Source organism: Martes martes, assembly GCF_963455335.1.
Source record: "Martes martes genome assembly, chromosome: 15".
NCBI classification, from domain to species: domain Eukaryota; kingdom Metazoa; phylum Chordata; class Mammalia; order Carnivora; family Mustelidae; genus Martes; species Martes martes.
The window spans coordinates 66501079-66528496 of NC_137903.1; the positions used below are offsets into that span (position 1 = coordinate 66501079).

Genomic DNA, 27418 nt, shown 5'->3' on the forward strand with positions numbered 1-27418 from the left:
TGAAGTCAGACTCCATCCGAGGGACCCGCTCAATAAAAACAAGCGGTTTCCCACTATCTGTGTGTCCGACCTGATCAAACCCGTCAGCAGTCGCCAAAAGACGCTTTTTTATTTCACACCAAGTTTGGCTGATAAACATTTTGACCCAATCTTTGCTTGCTGGCTGGCACCCAACCCACCTGCTTTATTTCACTATTCATTCAACAAACACTTTGAACAACAACTTTCCAGGTGGGGATCGGCTCTGAAGAAAGAGTGCTGACTAAAACTCATCTCTCACATGAAAGCTCACCCTACCTTCTCCACAGGCACCCACAACCCAGACTTGTGCTATGACCCACCCCCAAATGTTGTCAAGCAAACACCTTTTTATCACATTATCTTCACTAGCCTCCTTTTGTCTGCCTGGAAAAAGCTCGCTGCGGTCATGGCTTTTCCAGCGGCTGCCTCTGACCAGGTCGTGCATTCCTTTGTTCTGATGCCAACGGCACTACCCGTGTCAAGTCAACTTCCTATTCTCTCTCTAGACTCTGAGATTTTTTGAAATTTCCATCTGTTTTCTAAGTTTTATTTTATCTGTATTCTTCCTGGAATCATGCTTCTAAGACCTCTCTGGCCCCTAATCTAGGTAGCCCATGTATATCCATCCTGACCCAAAAAACATCTGCATATCTAGAGCTCAGTCGATATTATAATCGCTCTCATCACACAAATTCTCATATATGAGGGGTTGTGGGGAAGTCAAGTTTTGCCAAGCATGTGTTCTCTCCCATTTTCAAATTCAAAAATTAATCTCCTGATAGTAACTACTGTTTGTGCTTTGGAGTATGATTATTTTTTAAAAAGATTTTATTTATTTGAGAGAGAGAGAAGGATAGATAGCATGCTAGAGAGAGAGAGAGCATGAGCAGGGGGAGGGGCCAAGGGAGAGGGAGAAGCAGGCTCCTGGCTAAGCAGGGAGCCAGAGGTGGGTCTCGATCCTAGGGTCCTGGGATCATGACCTGAGCTAAAGGCAGATGCTTAACCAACTGAACCATCCAGGCGCCCCTTGAGTATGATTATGAATAAATGCTAAGACCCAACCAACTTTTCTCATACACACCACAGACACTCGAACTGTTCCTGATGGCCTAATGGACATTATAATAATCTCCTTCCCCTGATCTATTCTAAATGATGGACAGGTGTTCATCTTTCACTATCCAACTCAAAGTTCCTATCTTCCATGAAGTTCTTCCTTGGCCACTGGATGACAACTCGATTCTTTGCAACCCTTCTTTATCCTGCCCCAATCCTGACTCCACTTTAGAACCCAAAACATACTGATGATTTAGGATTCACACATCTGCTTCTTGTAAACTATGAGCTCATAGGGGTCAGGGACCAGACCCTACATTTCCAATATTTCTAGTGCTGTGCATGGAACATTGTAGATGTTCTGCAATTGAATGAATGGAAGGGTAGAGAGGAGGGAGCATCTTGTATATCATAAAACACTTAAAAAATATATGGCTAGCAGGAGCTAGAGACTTTCTGGTAGCTCCAGAATTTTCGAAGCAGAATATTTTCTAGAACCTCATGACGCAAGTGTTTCCTACAGATGATGAATGTCAACCTTGTCTTTTTCAGCCAAAAGGTAACCAAATCTTTAAAAAGTTCTCCCTTTTTTGATCTGTTTATCTGTCTGTCTCTCAAACACTTGCTGATCAATCTGCTGTCCAGAACTCCAACCACACGCTTGCCTCCCCTTTCATAGGACAAGATCCAATCTCCGAGCCCCAAGCTCCCCACACTTCGCCCCATATCGCCACCTGGTGTCCTAAAGCAAGCAAGATAAGTACCTAAGAAACGAAAATGGTTTTTTTAAGCTGCTGAGTATTAGGACCCTGGAACTAAATACTCAAAGTTAAACAAAACAAAACAAAACAGCAGCAACAACAAAAACCCCTACGTCCCTCTCGGCATAGACTTCTGGTCATAAACGTAAAGATTAAGTGCAAAAACCTCCCTCAAAGCACAGTCTTATTTCTACTCATATCTTCACCAAAAAATATAAATGCTCTCAATCTTTTCAGCATCATGGACCGCCTTCTTCCCATAGATTCCATGTTTTACAACTTTTTCTACCAAGTAAACTGTATTTTGTCATTTGCATTAAGTAAATTTAAAATTGTCTGTCCAAGGTACACTTCAGCCCGTGATGGTGGAGAATATCATCATTCAGTCCTGCATTCCTCTAGCTCTTTGAGGAGTCCCTACTATGTTCTAAGGACTGTACGGGGATCCACAGAGTCATTCTGAACTCAAATTGATGCAATCAAGAAAATCTTAGTTTTGTTGTTGTTGTTTGTAGAGAGTACAAACATATTTTGTTATTAGGTGCCTTGAAACACTGAAAATTAGTAAAGGTTTCCTTTACTGCCCCTAGGAAATTGACTATGAGACTGGGTATCAGTGGATTAGGAAACAACATTTCTGACGGATCCAGTACAACTGCAAATCAATAATTCATGTCTCAAATGTCTACTTTTAGCTCGGATTGTCTTTTATCTGGTTTTAACTCGGCAGTTGGTTGTTAAAGTACATTGATGATAATTTGGTTGTCATGGAACTGGGAACCAAAAGATGTATAGCTGAGGAATAATATAAATTTTACTTGAACTTGGGTCACCACAAAATCATCAAGTGAGTTTCATTTGTGAAATCGGCAATTACATAGTGAAGTATAGGAGGCAGAAAGCAGAGATCCCCGTCAACAGTTCTCAGAACAAAGAACGAAGTTTTCAAGACCCCAGAATAAAATGGGGGGGGGGTAGTAAGAACGCCATAGTGAGTTTCTTCTTAAGTTAAATGCACCCATTTGTTTTATTTTGAGATTATAATAATTTTGTTATGTTGGTGCTATGATGCCCCTTCTTTCCTAAAAGAATATACACAGAAAATAGTAGGAAGTTTATTTAATATCCTTATTTGGCTAAATAAATAAATAAGGGTACCCAGCTTTTTTAAAAGAAAACTTAACTGGGTAAATATATTTTTAAAGACGAGATAACCCTGAGCGTCAATCTGGGCTAAAAGTTGGAACCCTTGTAACATACCTGACTTTGTGTTCTAGTTAAGACCAAATTTAAAAATCAAACTGCTTTTTCAAACGAACTGGTTAAATAAAAGCAATTTTTAAGAAAAACAGAAAACAAACCAGACACCTTAATTTTGCCACAAGTATAGGCCATTTCCAGAGATATCTTTTAACGCTATGTAACATTACATACTCCTGACCCACATTGTACCTTGAGTGTTAGTCCTTTTCTCAAGTTATTTGATACTGCTTTCTGGGTTGAAAATTACTAGGGGGCTCTAGGTTTTACCTTCTAAGATCTCTTTTCCATAGGTAAAGTAATCCTAACAGGACGAAGTTTTAGAGAGGCGCGACCACCGACTTCGAAGTCACTCAGCAAACGCACAGAGGTATAGCCCAGGTGCTTTGACTTCAAGATGATACAGTAAACACCAAGTTGCTTCTCACTCAAAATGTTCTTGATGCTTAGCTTTAAGCAAAATCTATTTCTCTCTGACCTCTTCTCTTTCCCCCTTTCTCTCACCACGAAACTTTCTGGGTCGAGTCAACGTATTTGGTCACTTGCTCTCTGACCCCAGAGTCTCCGGAGACTATATATTCATTTTAAGAATGAGTCCCTTTAGTTACCTAAAGTGTCCTCAGACTAAATTGTTTCCAGATGTTTACGAATATTTCAAGGAAATATGCACACGGTTTTATGGCTGAGTGATAAAGGACTCCACAGTGTCTGCTCTTGTAGAGTAAGAACGCGACACTTATTCTAAAACAACTTCCATTTGGAATTTGCTACATACCAGGCACAGGGCTAGCCACGGTCAACACATTATGCTCACAATCCCAGAGCGGATCCTTGTTTCAGAGAAAAGAAAGCTGAGGCTCCAGAGAAACAGCACAGAACAAACAGGTGAGGGAAATGAGGGGCTCCACGGAACCTATGTTCTTGGCCCTGGGGGGTCCCGCCGCTTCCTTAGAGCAAAACTGTTAGACCAGAAAGGCCAGAAAGAATTCACCAAAGTCAGGGGGTACTGCTGAGCGTCCCAAGAAATTTCCTGTAAGACTCTGCAGAGGGAAGTGTGTAGACCCAGAGTCCCCGTGTCCAGTGGGGTTGTTCACCAACTATGACCTCACTGGACTGGAAATGCTCGTTGCCAGAAGTTTCTCATTATTTAAGGACCAGCTTCCGCATTGGGGGTTTGAAAGCTACTTGTTTAGTCCGAGTTGTAAAAACAAAAACAGAAACACAATCGCCAAATGGTCAAGGTGACCTTTTTTTACAAAGCCCTTAATATCATAGAAATCGTGCGTTCTGTTTTATTTTGTGCTACTCTTAAAACAGGCTGCTGTTAGTAGGAGAACTTAAATGAGTTGGGTTTGGGGTGGAGATGGGGAAGGGGCCAACCAATTCTTGATTATTCTAACTAATGGAAAGAAGCAAGGCATAACCGTTTACAAGGTACGTGATGAGCGCTCGTTCCACTCCCCAAAACGGAAGGTGGTGTAATAGCTCTTACTTATGCTTGGAAAATTACGTGGTCTCCTTGCTCTCATTTACCTAGGAGGTATACACTTCCAAGCAGTCTCACCTCGGTTGAGTTTCCAGACGACCTTGGAGTGTCAGAGCGTAGTCTCTCTGAGAATGAAGGAAGTCTAGAGTGTGTGCCTTAGAAACACCAACAGCAGATTTTGAAAAGAATCCGCCAAGTGGGAGATCCATATGCAGGCAATTAAGAGGTGACTCTGTTTGTTCTGGAAATGCCTCCCATGGAACTGAGTGAGCAAGCTGCAGCCGCCCCCTGTCCCCCACTATGCCAGATGCCATCTATTCACGCCACCTCTTCCTCCTGCTCTCATCAAACACCCACCCCCTAAGGCCAGAATGTGAATGAGTGTCAGAAACAGCTCACCTTGGCAAATCACATTTTCCTTAGTCCCACTCCCCACCGCACCACAGAACTCTCAGACTTTTGACCTTGCTGAAAACCATGGGATTATGTGAATGAGAAACTCTCTTCACTTCTCTTCCTTCCCCTTCTGCTTCCCTCCTCTCCAAGGCCACCATCGGTCCTTTTGAAGAAAAGCTGGGAAGCGAAACGCTGAGCTGCCCACCTCCCCCCTCTTAGGCGTCTGGTCCCCCAAGCCAGCCTGTTTTCCAAGCTGCCATTCTCCTCCACTGGGCAGACGATGTGTTTAAAAAAATCTCTGGGACACAAACAGCAACTTGTTTTTTGTACCCTTGACTAAAAATCTACCAGGTTCTTTTTTTTTTTTTAATGTAATGTTGTTTCAAATCATTTTTAAATGTGTTTAATGCTGGTGAAAGGTGCCAGATTGACAGTGTGGGGGCGGAGAGTCGGTATTTTTATCGACGACGGCGTGAAGCAATGTCAGCTTCTGGCAAGGAAACCGCAGAGGCCTCGCCCTGCTGCCTGGCGCGGCTCCTGCGGGGCCGAGCAGGTCCGCGTCCACCCCCCGCGCGTGCTCCGCCCCGCATCGATTCCAGGACACGGAGTCCCGTGCGAGCGGCCCCTCTCCCCGGGGCTGCGCCGGGGGTGAGACTCCCGCCTCCGAACCCCCGGCAGCGCATCGCTCACTTGCGGCTTCACCGGCCCGACCTGGGACCGCGCCGCCTTCCTCCCCGCTGCACCCCCAAGACCCCACGACAGCCGCAGAGCAGCAGCCGTTACCATTCGGCCGCAGACGCACGTCGCGGAGGCCACTGCACATCGGCAGAAGTAGAGGCAGACCCGAAATCGACATTTTTCCGGCTCCAAGTTCTTTATTCTTCATGTTCTGAAACAAGTATCTTTTAAACTTCCTGGTCTGAGGGAAAGTACTATAATCCCCATCCGATTCCCTCCAAACGTGGCCTGCAGGTCGCCGTCAGGAGCCCCCGGCGGGGGTCGGGCCGCGGAGGGCAGCTGGGCTGTTGCCCCCCCGGCTCGGCGGCTGGTGCAGACCTGAGCCGCCCTCTGACGGCGCCTCGCACGCCGCGGCGACTCGGCCCGGCCTCCCCAGGCGCAGGCCTGCCCCGCCGCGCTCCGTCCCGTGTCCCCGGTGGTCTCAGCCACAGCCGGGGACGCCGGCCTCGTGAGTCCGTTTTCTAGGCCTGGGGCGGGGGGGGGGGCAGCGCAAGCCCGGGAGAGAGAAGCCTAGTAACCCCCAACCAACCCCGTGGCGAAGCCAGCATTTCGGCCTCCGGAAGAGCACGGACGCGGCCCCCGTGGGAAGGGATTAGGGCACCGGCGGCCGCGGAGCTGCCGTGGGGGGGTCGGGCCGGTCGTCGCGCCCCGGGTCCGCCCCGCTGCGGGCCAGCTCCTCCGTCCAGACACGCAGCGGTTCTTCGCGGCCTGCGTCATCGGCCGCGCGGCGACACGTTTCCGCCGACGGCAACCGGTCCTCTGCCAAAGGACCGGCCACCGCGCGAGAAGCGCCGGCCCCGGGACGCTGCGGAAGGGGCGCCACGGGCGCTTCTCCGCTCTCCGGCGGCCGCGAGCCGGAAGACGCTCCGACGCCTCGGGGTTCGAGGCTTCTTTGACCAGCAGGACGGATCGGCTCGACCTGCCCCCGACGGTTTTCCGACGGGCGGCTCCGCGCAGGCGTGAAGCTCCTCCTCCGGGCCCGAGCGCCCCCCCGCGGCAGGCGCGAGGGCGAGAGCGCACCGACCCTCGGGACGCAGCACGTGCCCCCGCGAGCGGCGCGTGCAGCGAGGGGCCGGAAGGGGGCGGCGCTGCGGCCGAGACCGGAAGCCGGTTCTGCCCGACCCGGCCCAGGGCCCGAGGCACGGTCGGGTCCGAGGGAGAAGAGGAGGAGCGTTCGGGCTTGGGGACCGCAGGACGGGCCGGTCGAAACGACGTGAGGCGAGCCGCGTGTGAGCGAGCGCCGCACTCACCTCACCAGCGGGACGACGGGCCCTTCCGGCAGGAGCCCAGGCCCGAGGCTTCCCCAGCCTCCTCCGGGGCGCGGCACAGGGACCGTCTGTCAGCGCCGGGGCGGGCGGCGGGCGGGGGGCGGCGCGCTCCCACCGCAGCCTGGAGCGGGGGGGGGGGGTCAGGCCGCCGCGGGGAGAAGACACCGGAGGCAGCTCTGGCCGGCGGCGGCGTTCACGCGGGCGCGCGCAGGGGGAGCGGCTCTGACGCCGGAAACGAACCCTTTCTGGAGGCGTTTCGGCTGCCCGAGGCGCCCCGTCCCTGGATCGTAGCTGTTAGCGGCGCTGCCCTCCGACGTCTCGCTGAATCACAAAGAGGCCGCTTCTGCACAACTCCAAACGGGGCCCTTCCTTTCGGGGAAGATTACAGGCAGCACCTGAATTACAGGCTCTAACTTTTCAAATAACAAACTCGAGAAAAAATCGCTCCCACTTCACACCCGCTGCAGCCAGCCACTCCCTCTCGGCGCCTCGCCCGCGAGGCCGTCGGAAACCCCGTGATCCCTCACCAGGCCCCTTGCCGGAACCTCCCAACGCCATCCCCTTCCTCTTCCGGTCTGCGAACGTTCTCGACGGAGCCGGTCGTTCTCTTCACTGTAAGTCGGATCACAAGACCCCCCGCTTTCAGTCTCCCCCACGGCTGCCCGCTGCCATCCTTCTGGGGCTGGAAGCCCAGCTCTCCCTCTGTGATCGCCTGACCCCCGCGCGGCTCGCTGCCGCCACCCGCCAGCTCCCGTCACTTGCTGTCCTCCAGCCACACTGTCCTTCGTTGGTTCCTCACCCTTCCCAGGTTTGTTCACGCCTGCTGGCCTCCACACGTGTTCACTTCGCTGCCTGGTTTTACCTGGGAGGTAAAATGCTCCGGTGGTCTTTACTCTGATCTCCACATAGTTAGCATCTTCCTTTCCTCCCTATCCCTGCTCAAATAAGCCTGGTTCATTTCCTTTATAGGACTTACCATTACTTATAATTGCATTATTTACCTAGTTGTTTGTTTATTTGCTTGTCTATTGCCTTTCTTTCTCAGGAGAAAATAAGGTTGTGAGCAGAAGCAAGTGGTGTTTTTCACTGCCAAATCCCCGGCACCTAGAACAGTGATGGGCGCACAGCAAGTACTCAACACAAATTTGCTGAGTGTACGAGAAAGTGAGCGAGAGAAAGAAAGAGTAGAGTGGGAGTTTGTTCTGCAATCATTACAGTCTTAAACCTAGGCCTCCAACTTTGTTTCATCAGCAAATCCCAGAATATGGGGCCTTCCAGGGCCCAGCGCTCATTGCCTGTTTGCCCAGATGATGACAACTCAGTGCCTTATTTCCCACTCAGCTATCGATCTCCGTGTTTGTCCTCCTCGCTGGGAACTCTAGAGAAGAGGGATGAGTAGGATGACAGGCACCTGGACCGTAGTGGCCAGGGGTGGGTGTTGCAGAAGACCGCACAGAGACTAAATTCATCTTGTTCTCAATTTTGCCCAGCGGTGGTCCTACACCAAAAAGAGGCCCAGACACCCTCTTCCTCCTTACTGTTGAGCCACTAAGCCAGTTCCTTCCAGAAGCAACACTCTGGCTGCCTCCATGGTCACTATAGTCCGTCTGTCTCATACATGGACCAGCCTTTCAGAGGCTTCCAGGGAACCTAATTACCCCTTGTAACATTGCATCTGGAAAATGAATTTCCAGCCCCAAACAACCAAATCAGACTATCCGAATCTTTCGAATAAATTCCTATTCTTAACTTAAAAAACAAACAAACAAACAACTCATTCCCATAGAGGGAGGGAATTTAAGCAGAAATTTTGGGTCTTTTTCCCCCCCAATATTCTCATTGGTATTAGAACTGATGCAATTGAGAAGCTTTGTACTTTGAGGTAAATAAAGTAAGGAAGGTCCACATATACCTGATTTAATCTTCAACAGACTCGTCAAAAATACATTGCTGTTCTTCCTCTCATAAGACTATAGCTTAGAGGGCCTTGTGGCACGTTCAAGTTCAGAACCATAATCAAAATCAATTCTTCACCTTCAGAAAAGCTCTCTGGCTCACCTAGCTTCTTCTCTAACATTATCTTCCAACTCACTCTTTCATTCGAGTTCACTGAGCCCTGTAATTACCCTCCATTTTGCCGCTCACTGAACTATCCAGTGCCATCGAGGGATTTTCTTTGCAAAGATATCATTTCCGGACGGGGTATTTGCATTTTTTCATTTGCAATCCCAATACACAGTCCAGGACTACATTTCCTGGAGTTCTGTGTCTCACTGAATAAATGCTGCAGAAAAGCCATTCAGCGCAACTTCTCCTTCCAGCCTTCTATCCACTGGAAGGTAAATGAGAAAATTGTGGAATACGGAGTTCCAGAGGCATCGAGACAAGTGCTGGTTTCAACACTTTGAGAAACCGACTTTGAGGCTCCTCAGAGTCTCAAAGCCCTATCTGTGAATTCGAGGGTGACAATACCTACCACTCAACATTACTGTGAGAATTTAACATAACATACGTAGTATAAATCACCCAACACATGATCTGGTCATGTTGGGTGTCAATAAATCTTCATTTCTTTCCTTTAGAAAAGATGGAGGGAATTTTAATTTCCTTCCCTTTCTCCCTTCTCCCTCTGAAAGTCCCAAAGGCACTAGATAAGTGGGGTCATTTCTGAGCAGCCAAGGGCCAAACACAAAGAAATACTGGGACTAATCTCCATTCCCTAGGCTAACCTGGAAACTGTCTTTGTAATTTGATTGATTCATCTTATATCCTTATGGGATAATAGAAATAAAACCGCATTTTACAGTTACATTATCAAAGTCAGTATCACATTTGGGTTTGTCTTTCTATGGAAGCATTGTGCTTACTACTCAGAAAACTGCATTTAAGCCCAGAAGCCCAGCTGTCTTTGGTAACTGTTCCTCCAAAAGGAAAACTCATCGAGAAGGTGAGTCAGATGGGATAACTTTCAGGACAATCACGAGCAAGGCCAGCATCTACCAGCCTGAAATATGGGATGTTATGACACTTGGTGAATTACTTCTGACGTACTTAATTATGCAACAACAAGATTTGCAGGAGCATAACCACACAGTTCCCCTGGGTATGCTGCCAGTGCGCTCCACAAATGATTAAATATAAAATAAACAACAGCTAACTGTGAATTATGAAGTTGTAATTCCACCAAGGGGGTTCCAGTGATGTCATAAACCACGAGAGCAAAGTTCATGTCACCAAAGGATCCCAGATGGGCTCCGAGCCTGTTGCTCAGCAGTGGTCTCTGCTGCAGACACAGCTCCAGAGAAGACCTTCCCCTTGCTTTTTGACCCTTCTCGTCTCTGCAAGGGCCCTCCATTCTTGTTCTCTTCCTCTGAGCTTTCTAAAGTCTGCTGACCCTGCTTTTCCAAGTGATGTTTAATGAGTTAAATGGTCTGTCATTTAAGAGGCTATTTCTATCCTTCCGACCTCCCCCTGCACACACCCTTTGGACAACAATCTATGAATTGCATATACTTCATTAGGAAAAAAAAGCTTAATATTTAATAGAAAATCCATTTAGGACAAAAGCCTTGGAGCATACCTTAAAAGAAGATATTTCAGATGTAACTTGAGTATGTGCCAACCTAGTACCCCACTAAAGGGATAAATTTGTCTTTCAACATGGCAAAGCTGGAAAAGTTATGCTGAAATTTCAAATAAAACCTTCTCACAGGCAGTATCTGAAAAAGACAGTAAATGAAAACGTAGTGGCCCCACCCAAAAGCTACTGAATCAAAATTTTTGGAGTGGAGTCCAGGAATCCATGTTTGTACAGCCCCCCAGGTGATTCCGATGTGTGCTAATGTTTGGGAGCCACTGGTCTATAACTAACGGGACCCAAGGTGGAGTCTGGACTTGGCTTCCACTTGGTAATTCAGGACCTTATCCACCCAAGAGTTTCTGCAAGTCCTCGGGAGTGTCCCCGCATGACGATGAATAGTCCGTTCAGTCCTTCAGTCACCACGTGACATCCAGCCACCTTTTCCCTCTGTAGTATGAGTTGATGAAGTTATGCAGAACTTATAAACTCATGCTTCAGAGTTTTGTTTAGAAAATGCCGAGATCCATCCTATTCACTGAATGGTTTTTGATAAAATTCCATGTGCTGGCAAAAAAAAAAAAAACCAAAAAAACAAAAAAACTGGGCTTTTCCAACTGTGTATAAAATAAGTAAGCAGGGGCCCTGGGTGGCTCAGTCGTTAAGTGTCTGCCTTTGGCTCAGGTCATGATCCCAGGGTCCTGGGATCGAGCCCTGCATCAGGCTTCTTGCTTGGGGCAGGAAGCCTGTTCTCCCTCTCCCACTCCCCCTGCTTGTGTTCCCCCTCTCGCTGTGTCTCTCTCTGTCAAATAAATAAATAAATAAAATATTTTTTTAAAAAAGGTAAGCAAAATTGCACAAATAGAAAAACTGTGCTTTATCAACCATCAGACAGGAAGGAAAGACTTTGTTAAAAAACAAAAACAGAGAGAGAAAGAGAGAGAGATACAAAATACTGAACTGTAACTTCTAAACCTGGCATACTTTTCATCTGAAAACATACTTAAAACTTAAGTTAAACTGCAAACAATAGTACCTGTGTGATAGACTGCCCTCTCTTTGGTACACGTTTTCTCTTCCAGAATAAGAGCTAAGATAACAATCACCTAAAATTAGTCAGGCCCCCCTCCCGGCGCCCACCCCCACAGGGGCTCTCCCGCGAGGGGGTCCCCCCCGCGGGGGCGCGCGGGGGGGGGGGGGTGGTGGGCCGCCCCTCCCACGGCGCGACCGATCCCCCACCCCCCCACCCCCCCCACCCGTCCCCGGCGACGGGTCGCGCGTAAAAAAAAATTTAAAAAAATAAAGTAAAATTAGTCAGAGTTAGGATTTTTACAACTTTCAGTAATCTCCTTAAATGTCTTTTCCTCCCCCCACCCACCCACCTCGGGTGAAGCCCTTGAAACGTGGCAGCAGCGAGTGAACGTGCCACGCACTGCGCAGCCAGCAGCTGCTTATTAAGTCATTTACAGTAGGAGAGCACCGCCATGCTCTGAAGTATAAAGCCTCCTTCGGCCTGCCCTTCTCTTCAAAACTTCATGCACCTGCTGAAGAGAGAAAACCGACGCTTGTAAGGGGAGAGCTGAGTGACAGCGGGCCACACAGGCCGGTGGACGGCGGTCAAAAATACATCATTCGACGCCAATCGCTCTGAAAGAACGTGGTCTACGTCTACAGACCTGACAGCGTATGAAAATCATCTGGGGTCAAGATGCACGTTTTGGGGAGATTCTGATTTGCTGAGTATGGATGGGGTCCCGGAAGCTGCATTTCAAGACATTTCATTTCATTCTGATGAAGACAAACCAGGCATCACACTTGAAGATCTACCGGGTCCGACCGTAAGCTCGGTAGAGAAAGAATCCCATGACCTGGGATTTCTCTTTGTCTGTTGCCTCTAGATCGTTCGACATGAACGAGACACAGAGAAGGAGGAAACAAAGTCAACAAGGACCAAAGGAAGGTTTTCCTGCACGGGGCCAGGTGCCCTGCTCTCTAAAGGAGGACGGCGATCCAGCTCCCCACACCCCAGTCAGAGACTGTAACCCCGCAAAGCAGAGCCAGCATTTTAGCAAACACATTCGTCCTCCTCCGTGTGTCAGAACTGGTGCTGCGACAGGTCGGTTCCTCGTCTCCAGCTCACTACCGAGCGAGCTCAGAGCTCTGCCTCTCTTTGCAGAAAGCCCACGGCAACTGCCTCTCTGGCCCCGCGCAGAGCCACGTGACAGGCTCGTCCAGTCGCCTCACCCACGGTGACCCTTTTTCTCCGCATGTACCACAGCTGATGCGCACCTGTTACCAAAGGATGCCAAGGAGATTCAATCGTCAATTGCCTGGCAGCAAAAGAGAGTCTCGGATGCTTTATGATACAGAAATGGGGTCTGTATGTCTTCTAGGTTGACCAGATTTCAAAGCAACACATGAGGGAGCATGTCACGTATGCGACTGGGGAACAGAATGTTTATCTTCCTCTGCCGGTTAGGAAAGCCAGGTTGGCACAAGAACGGCAACTGTATGCACAATCACAGTGAACACGGCGAGTATTATTCGTGTCTAAAAAATTAACTAGACCCCACAGAAGTCTGAGGGGAGCGGCGAACGGTGCTGTCAGACACAACACCGCAGAGAAAACCCAGCACGGCGGGGCTCTGGGAGACACAGCGGCTGCGGGAGGGCGGGGATAAGAAGTCTCGACCCCCGAGGTCCGAAGCCTGTGTCGTATACTCTCCACTAAATTCAGTTTGGAGGAAGGCATTTGTCTTCTTCAGTCCCTGCACCGTCCGCGTCCGCAGTGAGGGATGAAGCCAGTGGAAACATGAAAGGCTGGTGCCGTCTCAGAGTTCTAGAAGATTCAGATGACCGGCTCACGCTAACGAGGAGAAGGGTGGCCTGAAGGAGGGGACCACGGGAGGGATCCTCTGAGCCAGACTGCCAACTCTGCCAGGCACTCATGGTGTGACTTAGATGCGCGTCACTAGAAATCATAAGGCATCACTTCCTGACTGTAGATCAAAAACATCTGTCTACTTAGTCACTTGGTAAGTGACAGGCTTAAAAGCCTGGCTTTTGGAGTATGGGAATATTCCTAGTTTTAATGACATTAACATGGCCTCCAACATTGACTGGAAAATCACACTGAATATACACCCGAGCCTGGAGTAAGTGACATTTGTCAGAGATGTTCTGAAGGTGGGAGCAGGACAAGAGCAGACATGTCCTTGCGCGCCTTCAGTGGGACAGAAGTAGGGTGCTCGACTCCTTGTCCACATTACCTCATTATTCCAAACAACAAACCCATGTAATAGCTATTAACGTGCCACGTTTTTAGGTAAGGAAATCAAGAACCAGAGAGTTATCTAAAGTCAACCAGTAAGTAAATTGTAGAATCATAACTTACCGCGGAATTCTTTAAATACAAAGTAAAATGCTTCAAAATCCCTGATGTCTTAAATCTAAATGAAAGATTCCTGCTTTTTGATGGCTGGGGATATATTTATTGAAACACATTCTTACCTTTCAATTTTTGCTTGATAACATAGTTTAGAAAAGTCTCCATTTGATTCCTATGGTGTAATAATAAATTGGCCCTTTATTCCTCAAGTATTTTTGCGAACGCAGTACCCTTTTGGCCTACTGTGTTCCCACGAGGAAGACAGGTTCAGCAGTTCCCTGCCCACTTAATAACAAAGACTAGGAGCCAAAGGAAATAAAAGAGATTGTGCAGCATGGTAGTGTGTTGTGAAGTGGTGTGCTGGTCTCCCTATTCCCAATTCAGCATTGCTTCACTAGACTATAACGCATCCACAAGCATTTGGTTGACAGCAACGATGATGGGATAAAACGAAAAAAATAAATAAAACAGGATCAGGAAGGAAATACTCGAGTCACTTAACAGTAGGTCCCTAAAACTCTCCAAGCCAGTTTTCTTCTCTGTAAAATGAAAATAGTTGCACTACCCCCACCTGTTTCTTCGAACTGGTTTTATAAAACACAATAGTGTTGGTAAATGTTCTTGGAGTTTGTGAAGCAGTTTCTTATTTTATGTCACTTTATTACTCATATTATTAATGTTATTAATTCTTTAAGACAAAGTAGGGCATTAATTTATATAAGTAATCAGGGAAAAGAATTAAATCCTCCAGCAGTCTGAGTACATATAGTAAGTCAGTTAAAATGATTGACTTTAAGGCCTACCCAGATACAGCTGCAATTTCCTGGCTATTCAAGGTAGCTCTGATTCTCCAAGCCAAAAAAAAACCAAAACAGAGCAGAAAAAAGATATTCTTGCCACCCTGAGGAAGGAGAATGTTGGGGTGAAGGGGGATAAGAAAGGCATAAATTTAAATAGCGCTCCAAATAGTGATCACACCCAGAAAAATCTCTTCTTCCCTGAAGGAAACTAAGAACAGACTCTTAACAGTCAAGTGTGCAGTGATATTACGTTCTGTTTCTCTTGTCAGGAGGGATTCAGCCTTTGAAATATGTGTAGCAAAACTGCAGATTTCAGTTTCATGATTAATGAACTAAATTACATTTTATTTCTTAAATGTGTTGAGGATTCATCCTGTGGTCTTTCCTCAAACTTGAGCAGGGCTGCTGAAGAGCACATCTGGTTACAGGCAAAGAACTCTCTGGGTGGTTCGCGTTCTTTCCTCCCTCAGAAATAGGCAGTGCAGGGAACTGCAGAAACTTTTATTGGACAAGTGTGGTTTTTTAATCTTTGAAAATCATGATTCTCTCTCTGTTCTCCCTTCCCCATGAGAGAAAGATTAATTTCTACGATATATGTAATTCATAATTTAAAGATTTTGTTCTACACAATTTTATATCACTAAATAATACTTCCCCTAAAGAAAATATTTGCATTCATCAGGCAAATATTTTAACATCAACTTGCTTGGGAATGATTTTTGAATACACTTCATAATAACAATTTATATTTTCTCTGCAATTATCACTTTAAATAAGGGTTGTGGCAATGTAGACTTTCATATACAAATAAATGCGTTGTATTTTTTAATTTTTAGAAGTGCTTCTCCTACCAAAATACTCTACTGTGTGCTATCACTAGTCTACCAGATCATCATTCTACAAGGTATAAATAAATGTCATTTTCCTCCTCCTTTTTTACAAAAGCATTGTATAAGTTTTATAACATTAAAAAAGAAAAAAAAAACTTATAAAATGAAAAGTCAAGATCCAGAGAGCTACGAAAACAGAAAATGTACACTCCCTTAAGACATCTTTCTCCTCAACGGTTTTATGGAGCAGTTCCTTACTAAACCATGTAAAAACTAATTTTTTGAGCAGTAGCTCTCCAACTGTGGTCCTGGAATGTTCTTTAAGTATTATGCAGGCTTTTCCAATTTCAAAAGGAGACATGTGCTCATGTCTAGGGAAGGTTCCCAGCTAGAACAAGCAGAAAAGAAAAAGAAGCTGTTTACTCTGAAGGTCTTTACTGCTGGGAGCGGGCCCACCGGAAGTCGGAACTCTGGGAAATAGGTGTGACGTCACAGCTCCCACAATCCTTGTGGAGCTGTTGTTTGTTATTTGTGTGTGTGTGTAATTTTCTGATGAGAGCAAGTGGGTTACATGTTTGTGTATTTTCTTAATTTGTGGTGAAACTCAATCTTTGAAAATGGGATGAAAATTCCTCTGTTAATTTAAGAAAAATCAGTAATGGAGAATGTTAATATAAAAATTGTATAAAAAATAAAAAGGAAATATTTTAACACCAAACTACAAACTGCGTCTATTTCGGGGTGGTGAAACATGGGTGATTTTACTTTCCAATTTAAACTTTTTAAATGTAAAATAATACATTTTCTAAAATGAGCATGTATTGCACTTCAGCATTATGCTTATATTTAAAAAAACTACTCACAGCTAGAAATTGCAAAAACAGTAGAACCACACTATTTAAAAAAGAAGACGACGACGACGACCTACTTAATTTGCTTACTGCAGCTTTCCTATATATAGTGGGACTATGCCTCTCCCCTTCCCCTCAAAATCTCTCATCTTAAGAAAATCCTCAAGGTATATTAACAACCACATCATACTTAGAAAATAATTAAGCAATACTTGTAAAAAGCACTGATTATTTCTACAGTAAAGCATCGAGGGAAGGGGTTTGCTTGGTCTAAAATGAAGCAGTCAAGAAACGTGTCACAAGGAGCAGAACCTTGAAAGGTGGCATGAGTGGGTTTGCAAAGAAGAGGTACAGAGCAAGGACATCTCCTAGGAGAAGTCAGAGCAGCAGAAAGGGGACTAGAGGACATGGGCAAATGCTCTAGCCTAACTAGCATACTAGGAAAAGTAAGGGAACAGTTCTGGTCTCTGTGTGAATGGGCAGGTTGCTGGGACATCAATGGACATGTAGACTATGAAAGGTAATTAAAAAAAAAAAAAAACACCGAACAGGACAAATTTGGTCCTGATGCATAATAAAATAAAATGAAAACAGAGAGGGAGGTAAATCATGAGAGACTTTTAACTACAGGGAACAACTGAGGGTTGCCCAAGAGAAGGTGAGTGGGGAGGAGGAGGGGGTAACTGGCTGAAGGGCATTAGGGGGCACTTGATGAAATGAGCACTGGGGTGTTGTATGCAACTGATGATTCATTAAATTCTACCCCTGAAACTAATAATATAGTATATGATGATTAAATTTAAATTAAAAAAATTAAAAAAAATAAAAAGCAATTGTGAGTTCTAAAGGAGAGGGCTACGATTTTTTAAAAATGTGTTTGTAAAAGAATGTACTCACATGCCCTTTTTTCCTTCAGCAAATTTTCCTTGAGGATCTATTATATCCACCCTGTGTGCCACTTACAGATGGGGGGACAAGCAAGGACTCGGGGAGACCCCGTTAGTTAGGAGGCTGGTAGAGCCATGCAGGGAAGAGATCAGAGATTTTTAAGAGGAGACAGATTCAGGTGATTTTAGAAGGTAAACTTGTTGAGATTTGGACATGGACAGGACAGAGGCGGAAAGGAAGGAGTCGGGAAGAGTCTGAAATTTCTGAGTTTTGCATCCCCATGTTGTGGTAGAGAAAAACAGGCAAAGCTGTAAGAGGATCCGATTGGGCAAAGGGAGCTCGTTGGTGCCATGCTTTGTTGTTCTGGAGTCTGAAGCACTTCTGCCAAGTTCACATGGAAATGTTGAATTGGTGGCGCCACATGGACCTGCAGTCCCTGGGCGGGGGGGGGGGGGCGGGGGGCGCAGCCATAACCTGGGGGTCTTCGGTATGCAGGTGGTGAGTATTGTTGAAAAGGTGAGCCTGCAGGAGAGCTCCTAGGCAAATGGTATCAAGTCAGAAGGGGAGCAGAGAGGGCCCAGTGCTTAGGCTGGATTCGAAAGGGATGATTCTCCCACTGACGCATTCACTGAGCCAAGGCAACAGTTTAGCAGCCACCCCAGTGGTAGAGGACTGCTGTGATCCAGACCAGGATTTAGGGAAGTAGGCCTGGTGGGAAATGGAGAGAGAGTCACAGTGTACATAATCCCTGAGTGTCACCTCCCACTCTGGATGAATGGCTACATGTCAGTACTCAGGTGTAAAGGGTTAGACTCAATACCTATTTCCATCAAAACTTTCAACTTACATGTATTCATGAGTTACCTTAAAAAGTAGCAGTAACCAGCTCCCCAAACCTCTGCTTCCAAGAAGTCTCTAAGTGGGCTATTATAATTATCAGAGAGGAAAAATACTTGAAAATACTTGGTTTCATTGAGCTCAACAGCTCTCTCCTTTTCTGAGGATTTTAGAAAACACCATTTAGGAGGCTTCCATGGTCTCCAAGCACCAGCTTTCTTGGCAGCACACACCTCTGGGACAACCAGTTGGGCCACAGGGTGTGCAAAGAAGACAAGGATGGTTGACAAAGGCAGGAAGCTGGACCCCGATTCCCCCACCACCCACCAGGCCCAGGCCATATCTTCCAAGTCTGTTGCACACTAGCATGAATCTGTGTGCATAAATACAAAGGAAACTTGAGCAAATGGGGTTGTCTATATACATCCGAAGTGCTGGCTAGGACTTTCACTTTGCCCCGTAGTCAAGCTGATTCAACTTAGCATATCCTGGCTCAAATTTTGATTGAGTTGGGCTCCTTGGCTCTTAAGTTGTATATCTGAATCTTCTTTGAAAAGCTCTGGCCTCCCCATATACATTTAGAGTATTGGGAGAGCGCCCATCTGTTTTTATGCTTATTTATAACTACACCACCTTCCAGCACTGTGAGGTCCTCTTAATATAATGACATGACTGATGATGAGAAATTAAGTGAATGGGGTGAATGTTCCTCCTCTCAGACGAATGTCTGTGGGAATGCAATTTCCCTTGCAGCCCTGGCCTGGCCCTTCTGTTGCTCGTGAACACCCCAGCTTAGATTATCCTGGAAGGTCCGCATGACCCACCATCTCTGCTAAGACAAAGTGTTCCTTCTGCTCCTTCGTTGCTCCCACTGTTGCCTTGACTTGGTGACCTCCAGATTCAGGGTGTGGTAGGAGAGAGGTAGAAAATCCCAAGATTTACGGAAGGGGGTTAAGAATTTTCCTCCTATGTCCTGTGAATCACCTGAAACTCTTGCCCCAAAAGGGAGGATGGGTGGAAGCCAGGAGTTCCATCTGGGGACACACACACAAGATCAGGGGTAAGTACTGCCCTTCCTTTGAGGGAAAGAGGGTTCCTCCAACCGCAGGGCCCAATTCCAGGACGGCCAGTGTCCGCCCCCCGGGAAGAGGCGGTGTCCCCGCAGGGCCCCTCAAGGCCGGCTCCGGCTCTGCAGTCCGCTCCCCCTTCTTCAAGCCCCGGGTCCCCTGCTCACGAGGCTCGCCCACCTGCGCGGAAACGGACCCTCCCCTTCCCAGGCGCCATCCCTGGCACCCGCGGACCCGGCGTCGCCAGTCCCACGGGGAGCCCTGGGAGCGCCCCTCGCGGTCCGGCTCACCCGCAGTTGGAGCACCGCAGGCCGGGGCCGACCAGGGGTCGCCGGGCTCCTGCCGAGACGCGCGCGGCGCATGCGCGTACGCGGCCCCCGCGGGGTCCTCGCGGCACCGGCGCGCCCCGTCGTTGGCTGCTCGCGTGGGGGCCCTGCAGGGCGCCAGGCCCTGGGCTCTCTGCGGGCGCGGTCGGGGCGGCCCCGGCCCGGGGGAGGGGGGGGCGCCCCCTCTCGGCAGGAGGAGGCAGAGCGGGGGCGCGTGGGGCCCGGCTCGCCGCGCGCTGACCCTGCGGGCGCTGCGCTCCACGCGCTCCTCGGACGCGGGAAGACGCGGGAAGACGCGGGCCGCAGCGGGGAGGGAGCCGGCACTTCTGTCCCAGCCGGGATGCGGGATGCGGGATGCGGGATGCGGGATGCGGGATGCGGGGCACTGGCGTCTGCGCTGCCGTCCAGTCCAACGTCTCCTCCTCACTGGAGTTCGGGATTAACTCTCCGTCCTCCCTCCCGCCTCCACCCCGCAACGGCGAGGACCCACCAGCGCCTTCGGTCGGGCCGAGCGCGGTGCGCCCCGGCCCGGACGTTTCGGCACAGTCGCTCCTCGCGCGCCCGTGGGGGCCACTTCCAGCCGCGCGCAGACAGCTCCACGCACACAAGATGGGAACCAGCGGGCCGGCCCTTGTTCTCTCTAGTAACTCGAATCTTGGGGATCCACATTAGTACGCATTTTTCGAATCCATTCCTCATTTGAAGCCGAGTCTGGGGAAATCGACAGCGGCAAAAATCAGCCTCGGGAAAATCAGTTCTCGGGGATTCGAGCGCTCTCGTTCCGCGGCGCGGCAGAAGGGCTGGGCCATCCCTTCCGCGAGGACGAATCCTGCTCCTGACTTCGTTCCTGTATCTAGGAGCTTTACAGGAGCAGCAGAATCCGTAAGATTCTGATTGGCCTTGGACTCTCCTGAGAAGTCACTCGTGTGTGCGATGGATTTGTTCTGACAAGTTTTCTTTTACAAAATTTCCTCCACCAACCACTGTCTGTGCCTTTGTTCCCCCACCTTGCCCTGAAGTGACTATCACCCCTGTACTCGGCTTCCCAATATTTTTTCAAGAAAAGTGGTTCCAGGACAAGTGCCATGTAGTGATTTTAAGTGGAACCTAAAATCAATAGTTCACAGTTTTCTGTACAACTACTTCTGTAAGCCTCCCTCACTAAGTTAGACAAATGACCACGCCAAGAATCTTCTCATATTCGGACCACGGTAGAGACATCTTACTCAAAAACTTCTACAGGTGGAAAACAAACCCGCTAACCCCCAAACAACACTGACTGTCTCTCGTCAGATGTCTGGGCAATGTATCTCCGTATTTATTGATTTAATAAGAAAGGGCATTCAGAGAAAAGGAGATTGGCAGTTTGTCGAAACTGTTTTTCTATTTCAGTTAATTTTTAATTGAGTATTGTTAGTCTGCTCATCAAGCGATTTGAATGTACAAGAATCCAAATTCTTGTGGGTAAATATTAATGCTGTTGACATAGACATCCTCTTTGTATCCTTGAAAAGGGAGTTAAAGGACACCAAGCCTGGGGCGGGTGGTACTGGGCCCTGCATCAAATTACAACAGAATTCGAAGCCGAGCCTAATCAGATTACAATGGCGTGGACTCACAGGTAGTCCTGTAAATGTTTGCACACCCAGTGGACACAGGAAGTTAGCCCCTTACCCGAGTATTTCCTGTAGATGTCTAATCTCTCACTCAGAGGAATACTCCAAGAATCCTCTTGAATGACCTTACGAATTGGTTTGAATAGAGATGCTAAACACCCCATTTTTACTCTTTCTTCCGGGTAGAGTTCTTCCCCAAGAAACTCTCCCACCCCCTGCAAAGAAGAAGAAGAAGAGGAGGAGGAGGAGGAGGAGGAGGCAGCAGCATAAAGCAAGCCTCATCTCCTTCTCAATAAAGAGTACTCCCTGATTTTAAAAAAAAAAAGTACTTCCTATGGCTTCTTCTAACTCCATCTCTCAAAGAATAAAAAATAAACAGATTTTCTCAGAACCATTGAAAGCTGGCACCACAAGGAGCAGGAGACTCGCAGGGATGTCCGTGCACTCGTGGGCACGCACAGATTTGCAACACCCCAGTCCCTAAGTCCCCTGCCACTGCCCGCCACCGCCCCCCTTGAAGGAGCGGAATTCTCCTGGAGCTAGTGGCCTGCTTTGGGGGCAGTGGGCCCTGCTGAAGGAGGGAACAGGTAAGTAGGGTATTACAGGAGCGGGATTGTAAAAGAAACACATCTTTTAAAATAAAAATCAAATGGACCTCTAGATGAAAATCTACAGATACGCTTTAAAAGTGGGAAAGGATCTCTGCTGGGGGGAGCGCCTTTTAAAACTCGGATCAGAGTGGATCGGAGCCAGTCGGATAGGAAAGTATCTTTGGTTCTGAAGTTGCTGTGATTTTTTCCCCAGGGGAGGGGTGTGCGTGACATCTTGCTGGGTTGGAGATGATTTATTCACTCCTGCAGTAAAAACTAAAATGATGCCCCTGGGAGGAGGAAGGCTCTGCTGGGCTCCCTGTGATCCACGCCGGCCTGCCTGACGCCCCTATGTTCTGACCTAAGCATGTGGGGGACCATTAAAGCCGCTTTGCCAAAATGCAGGGCTGCGTGACACCTGAGGAGCGGCAGAGGCACTCCGGAGTCTTGGAAAGGGCTCCATGGGAGAAATGAACGGGGGAGGCAAGGGCTCACTGTTCTAGAGTTGGGTGATCTGGAGCCCTAGCGAGTACTGGCTGCCTGGGACCTCTGACTATACAGGCCCAGATCCCACTCCAGGCAGCCCTTCTACCTAAGGCGGGTGGGAGTCGCCAGACGGTCCATTTTTTCCAAAATATTAAGAGGAGGCCATCCAGTGCCCGGCCCCTGCCTGTGATATAAACAAGATTTACCTCTTCTTCTCTGAACTTGACATGTGACCGTGGGGACTCAGTGACCTACCTTGATCCTGGATTTCATTGCCTCCTGTAAAGAGAAAAACCTTCCAGGCTACCCTTAAAATGATATAGTTCATGGGCTCCCCTTTGAATCAAGATAACTGAGGCCCAAATTCAGAGTGCCAGCACCAATTCCGGGGCCCCGGGTGGTGCCGCAGAAATTACGGGCTCCCTGGGTGTTAGAAATGCTGAAACTCCAGGGAAACTGATATTCTGTTGTGTATTCCCACTAGGGAGCCCCCTAGAGATGTTCCCGCTCCCTGGGCTTACCTCTGGGGGGCAGGGTAGGGGAGAGCTGGTGGAGCTGGGCCCCAGGAGTGTGGTGGGAGGACTGTGGGCCGTGGATTCCTTCGCGCCACGTTTACACCTCTCCCTTTGTGACAAATGGATTTCCCGCGCCGCCGTTCTGCATTCGCATCCCGCCAGAGGCCGGGGGCCCAGCTGTGCCCCGGTGCACACTTAGCACTGGTTTGGGAGTGTGTGCGTGTGTGCACGCGTGTCTAATTGACTTTCCGTCTACCTTTTTATGACTACATGTGTTTCCAACAAAAGGTCTTATTAGGACAATCTGGTTTCACTAATTTAGAGGTTGGGAACGTGGAAAGCAGGAGCTTTTTTTTTTTTTTAAAGAGTTTGCAGAAGTTCAGATTAAGAAATGACAGCGGATGCACCGTCCTCTTAGGAGTAGGTCTGCCTATTTTTATGACCTGTTCCTCTTTCCTCTCCCAGGCTTCTCCTGTTCTACCCCCCTTCACACCCCATACTCCCCCATTAGCCACAGGATTCCTAACAGTTAAAGAACCATTTCTTTTAAACACTTAAGGCATCTGAACCCAGAAGTCTGAGACATTTACTGGGCTGGGAAAATCAGTAAAAGGGAAAAGGGATCGTTCTACAGAGAGGAAAGTGGAATGAGCATGAACCAAGGGGGAAACAGAATTGTGGTAAGGAGTGAGGGAGAGCAGACGGAAGCTTTCATTTGGATCATGCTAAGGTCATGCCAGGTGGTAACTGGAAAATTTGCAGTATGAGTGTAGATGGAATATGTTTCATTAATTTCGGCTGAAAAGAAAATTTAAGAAGACGTTTCCATAGAGCTGGAAGAGTAAACCATGTCTTTTATGTGTTTCCCATGTTTTCCGAAGGAGATTATGGTTTCCCCCTCTGGGATAGACTCCAGCAGGCCACAAGGGGCACCTGACTCTCGGTGTGGCTCTCTGCCCCTTTCCGGTTCAGAGCCCCACGTTAGTCCCGAAGACTGAAAACTCCTCTCCTCTCTGACTCACGGTCTGAGCCTCACTGTCCACTGCAGACTGGAGGCCGAGCAGGACACACCCATCCGTCCTCACTCCAGTAGCTCACAACAGACCCCTCGCGACACCTGATGGGGGGCCCAAGGGCTAAGGACAAGGCTCCTCCTGGACACCATGTGCCCCACTTCCCAGACCTTCCTCTCCTCATCTCAGAGATGAGTGAGGAGGTTGAGGAAACATCGCTTCTTTAAAGCAACAACCCTTTGTTAGAAGAGGCCCCCCGGCCATCTCAAGAAAGCAAGGCCTATCCGGTTTGCCAAGTGTCGGTCACTTTGTCCCCACTAGCTGGGTCTGCATTTCTGCTACCTCCTTCTGAACTGTCTGTCGACCATCCTTCCTTAACTATCCTTTTCCTGGCTGGTATCCTAACCTCAATTTCCCTTCCGGGCCCACTCCCCACTAGGCCTCCTTACTCCTTGAAACTCGGAGATGTGAGCGCTTAAGACTGCATCAGGCAGGTGCCCGGAGGTTTCATCCCCTTCCCTTAGAACCCATGGTCCCCAACTTCTCCCGCTGCCCTTTTCCTGTCCTCGCGCATACCGGCGGACGCCACGTGCGCGGCGCGACCTTAGCCACGCCAGGCCTGGGTCTCACGGGAGTCAACCCTAGGCCGCCTCCCCACCACGGCCACCTCCGCCACAGCTTCCAGGCTGCCCACCAGCCGGCCTCCAAGCCCAGGCTCCTTCCGTCCGCACTAGAAGGCCACCGTGAACCCGAGCTTCCTTCTCCGCGGCGTCTCCTCGGAGCCAAAGGGCAGGAACGGTAGGCATCCCGCGCGCACCCGGGCCGGCGCCCGCCGGGCTTGCTGTGGCCTCCGGGAGCCAGCTTTTCACACCCCCCGCTTGTTTTGGGGGTAAAGCAACAATGGCTGGTCCCTCCCGCCCCACCCTGGTCTTTTACGCAGTCGTTCCTTCTCGACCCTGTTCTCTGTTGTGGGTCCGGCCTCCAGTTCTCCCAACGGTGCTAAGTGTCGTGATTAATAAATAACCCTGGCGAAACCAGACCGGCAGAAAGTGCAGAAATCAGTGAAACTGGTTGATAGGCACTTGGAGATTCGGAACACTCTTCTCCCCCTGCTTCGCACATTTAAATCTTCCCTAGTAACTAAAGCGTTTAAAAACCATCACATTATTTCGCGGTGCATTTTCCCGGAGTTCAAAGTGTCTACGCAAACAATTAACTCATGCTGTGGATGGCGCGTGCTGCACGAACCACCCTCCTCTCCCCCACCCCCTCTCAGCACCAAAATCTCCAACAAGGAAGCTTCTGCGTCTGTTTTCAGCCATTATGCGGGACTTGGGAACACCAGGTCTTCATTCCTCAGAGCCGCCGCCTTTCTCTAGTGACAGGCCAGGCCAGGCCAGATTACCCCGTCCAAATTCCCCATCGCCCTCTGCCTCTGGGAATACCTACAGCCGATGGACTCCAGTTCGATTTTGGCTTTAAAAACAAAACAAAACAAAACCAAACCAAACCTGAGGGGATTGTAGGCCTGGACCTGGGGAAGTAGGCAAGGGGCAGGCGGCCTGGGGAGAGAGGGGACTCACTGAGGCACGCTGCCGGGCTCCCACAGCTTCGCCAGGGCCTTGCTTCCAGCTGGTTCTGGGTCCTGTTTCCTTCCCCTACTATTTCCTGAGAGTCTGATATTGGCAATTTTTTTTTTTTTGAATGATGGCATGCCTAGGGGAGCTCCTGTTCTCACAGGTTCCAAATGTGAAGACAAAATAACAGTCTACGAATAATGAAATGGAAAAGAATTTGCCTCATTTAAAAAACTTCCAGCCAAGCGCAGACTCCTGCAATCTCGAGGAGGAAATATCAAACCCCATGTCACCTGGGCTGATTCAGGTGACAGGTCTGTTACAGACTCCAGAACGTACGGACACACTTGCCGCCACCTTTTAAGGCAAGGTTAACAACGCCAGTCGAGATTTCCGCGGGGGGCACGGTATCAGTCCGGAAGGATGGGAAAGGGAGACTGTGTGGACTTTTTCGGGAGGACTTAGGGCCAACAGGGAGAGCTCGTCGAATGTGACACCAGGCTCGGCACTGGAGCCCGCGCTTTCCCTGCGCATCTCTCCTGTGCGGAGCGGGACAGGAGCCCGGGTTTCACCCCAAAGGACGCCCCCTTTGCTTTGCCCGAGTTTTCCCGGGGCACAGGCCTTTGATTCTGCCGGGGGTCTCAAACCCATGTGCGGGTGGAGCGCGGCGAGAGCAGAGGACGGAGAGCGGTCGGGGGCTGGGGCTGGGGGCTGGGGCTGGGCGCTCCAGCGCGGCCCCTCCCGCACGCCCCGGCCATCGGGGCCCCGAGCGCGCCGTGCCGCAGGAGCCGCGCAGGTCTCGGCGCTGTGCGCGGTGCCCTCCGCCTCTCCGCCCCGCCCGCCCCCGAACCCACACTCGCGACCTGGGAGAAGCCCTCCCGACCCAACTCGGCATCGTTAATCCGCTGCCCTCACAAACAGGGCGGGCTCCCCGACTTTCCACCCCTCCTTTCCTGCCAGTCCGGCTGCCCCGCACGCAGGAGAACCTGGCCGCGGTGCTCGCCCGGGGCTGAGGGCCAGCCCAGTCGGCTTCGGTGAGAGTCCTCAGCGGACAGAGTCCCTAAGCCCGACCTCAGGGCCTCGGGGCCTCCCTGTAGCGCCCGCCCCGGCTGCGCCCTCGGCAGATCCCCCTTTTCATCATCCTTTCCTCCCTGTCTGTGCCCGGCCCTCCCTCTGGCCACTGACACCACCTCTCTTCGCCCCCGCCTGTCTCTCCCTGGTCCGGGAGGGTTCCAGGCGCCCAGCCGGGACCCCGGTCCCCGGTCCCGGACACACACTCCCGCGGGCATGCGTCCCTCACTCACTGTCCTGCTGTGGGGTGTCGCTGCCGCTGGTGAGTCCCGGCGACTCCAGTAGGCTTCGGCCGGCCTCGCCCACGCTCTCGTCCGCCTGCGCCGCCACCATGTCCCCGGCTTCCTCCAGGTCTAGCAGGTGACTGACGGAGAAGTTCTTTTTCGCCTGCAGGGTGTCGAGGTTGCCGGGGCTGTCCAAGCGGCCGCCCAGCGCCGGTTGCCGCTCCAGAACGTGCCCGTAGCTGGAGGTCATGGTCTCCCCCTCCGATCCCACCCACCCCCCTCTTCCCGCTCGAATCAACACCAAACGCTGTGGGCGCGAGGGGGGAGAGGAGCCGAGTGGGGAAGAGAGAGGGGGGAGTGGAGAGAGAGCGAGAGCGAGAGCGAGAGCGAGAGAGAGAGAGAGAGAGAGAGAAGGAGGCTAAGGACAAAAAAAAAAAAAAAAATTGGAAAGAGGGCGGGGGACCCCCTTCTGCAGAGCGAGCGTTCTGCACCAACAGCCTTCGACAGCCTCGGTTGCTTTCCTGAGGCCAAGTCCGGCGCGGTCCAAGGAGATAATCCACACCAAAAAATAAAAGTAAAAAGTCACCCTATGTTCAAGTCAGGAGAAAAAAAAAAATTCCTTCCAGCTCTCCAAAAGCGTCCACACGCACACACTAAAAATAATAATAAGGGGGAGAAAGGAAAGGGGAGGCCAGCAGGGCGGGGGAGTTAGGCAAACAGAAGAAGAGAGAAGAAGGGCTGGGAGAGAAGAATCAAAGTGGTTTTTTTTTCAAGGT

General features: G+C 49.6%; 1 protein-coding gene across 3 annotated transcripts in view; it reads right to left on the reverse strand.

The window, feature by feature from the left end:
• Positions 1–26978, reverse strand: part of PRRX1 (paired related homeobox 1) — a 69665-nt gene extending 42687 nt beyond the window's left edge. Inside the window, exon 1 of one of the 3 annotated variants that reach the window (XR_013968033.1) lies at positions 26652–26927. Coding sequence is in view for 2 of the 3 variants with exons in the window: in XM_080824667.1 (XP_080680793.1) it covers positions 26652–26892 (241 nt within the window). In the remaining variant the exon portion in view is untranslated. Of the gene's footprint in view, positions 1–26651 lie in introns of all 3 variants that reach the window. The other 2 variants (XM_080824667.1, XM_080824666.1) reach the window with 2 other exon arrangements.
• Between the last annotated feature and the right edge of the window lie 440 nt (positions 26979–27418).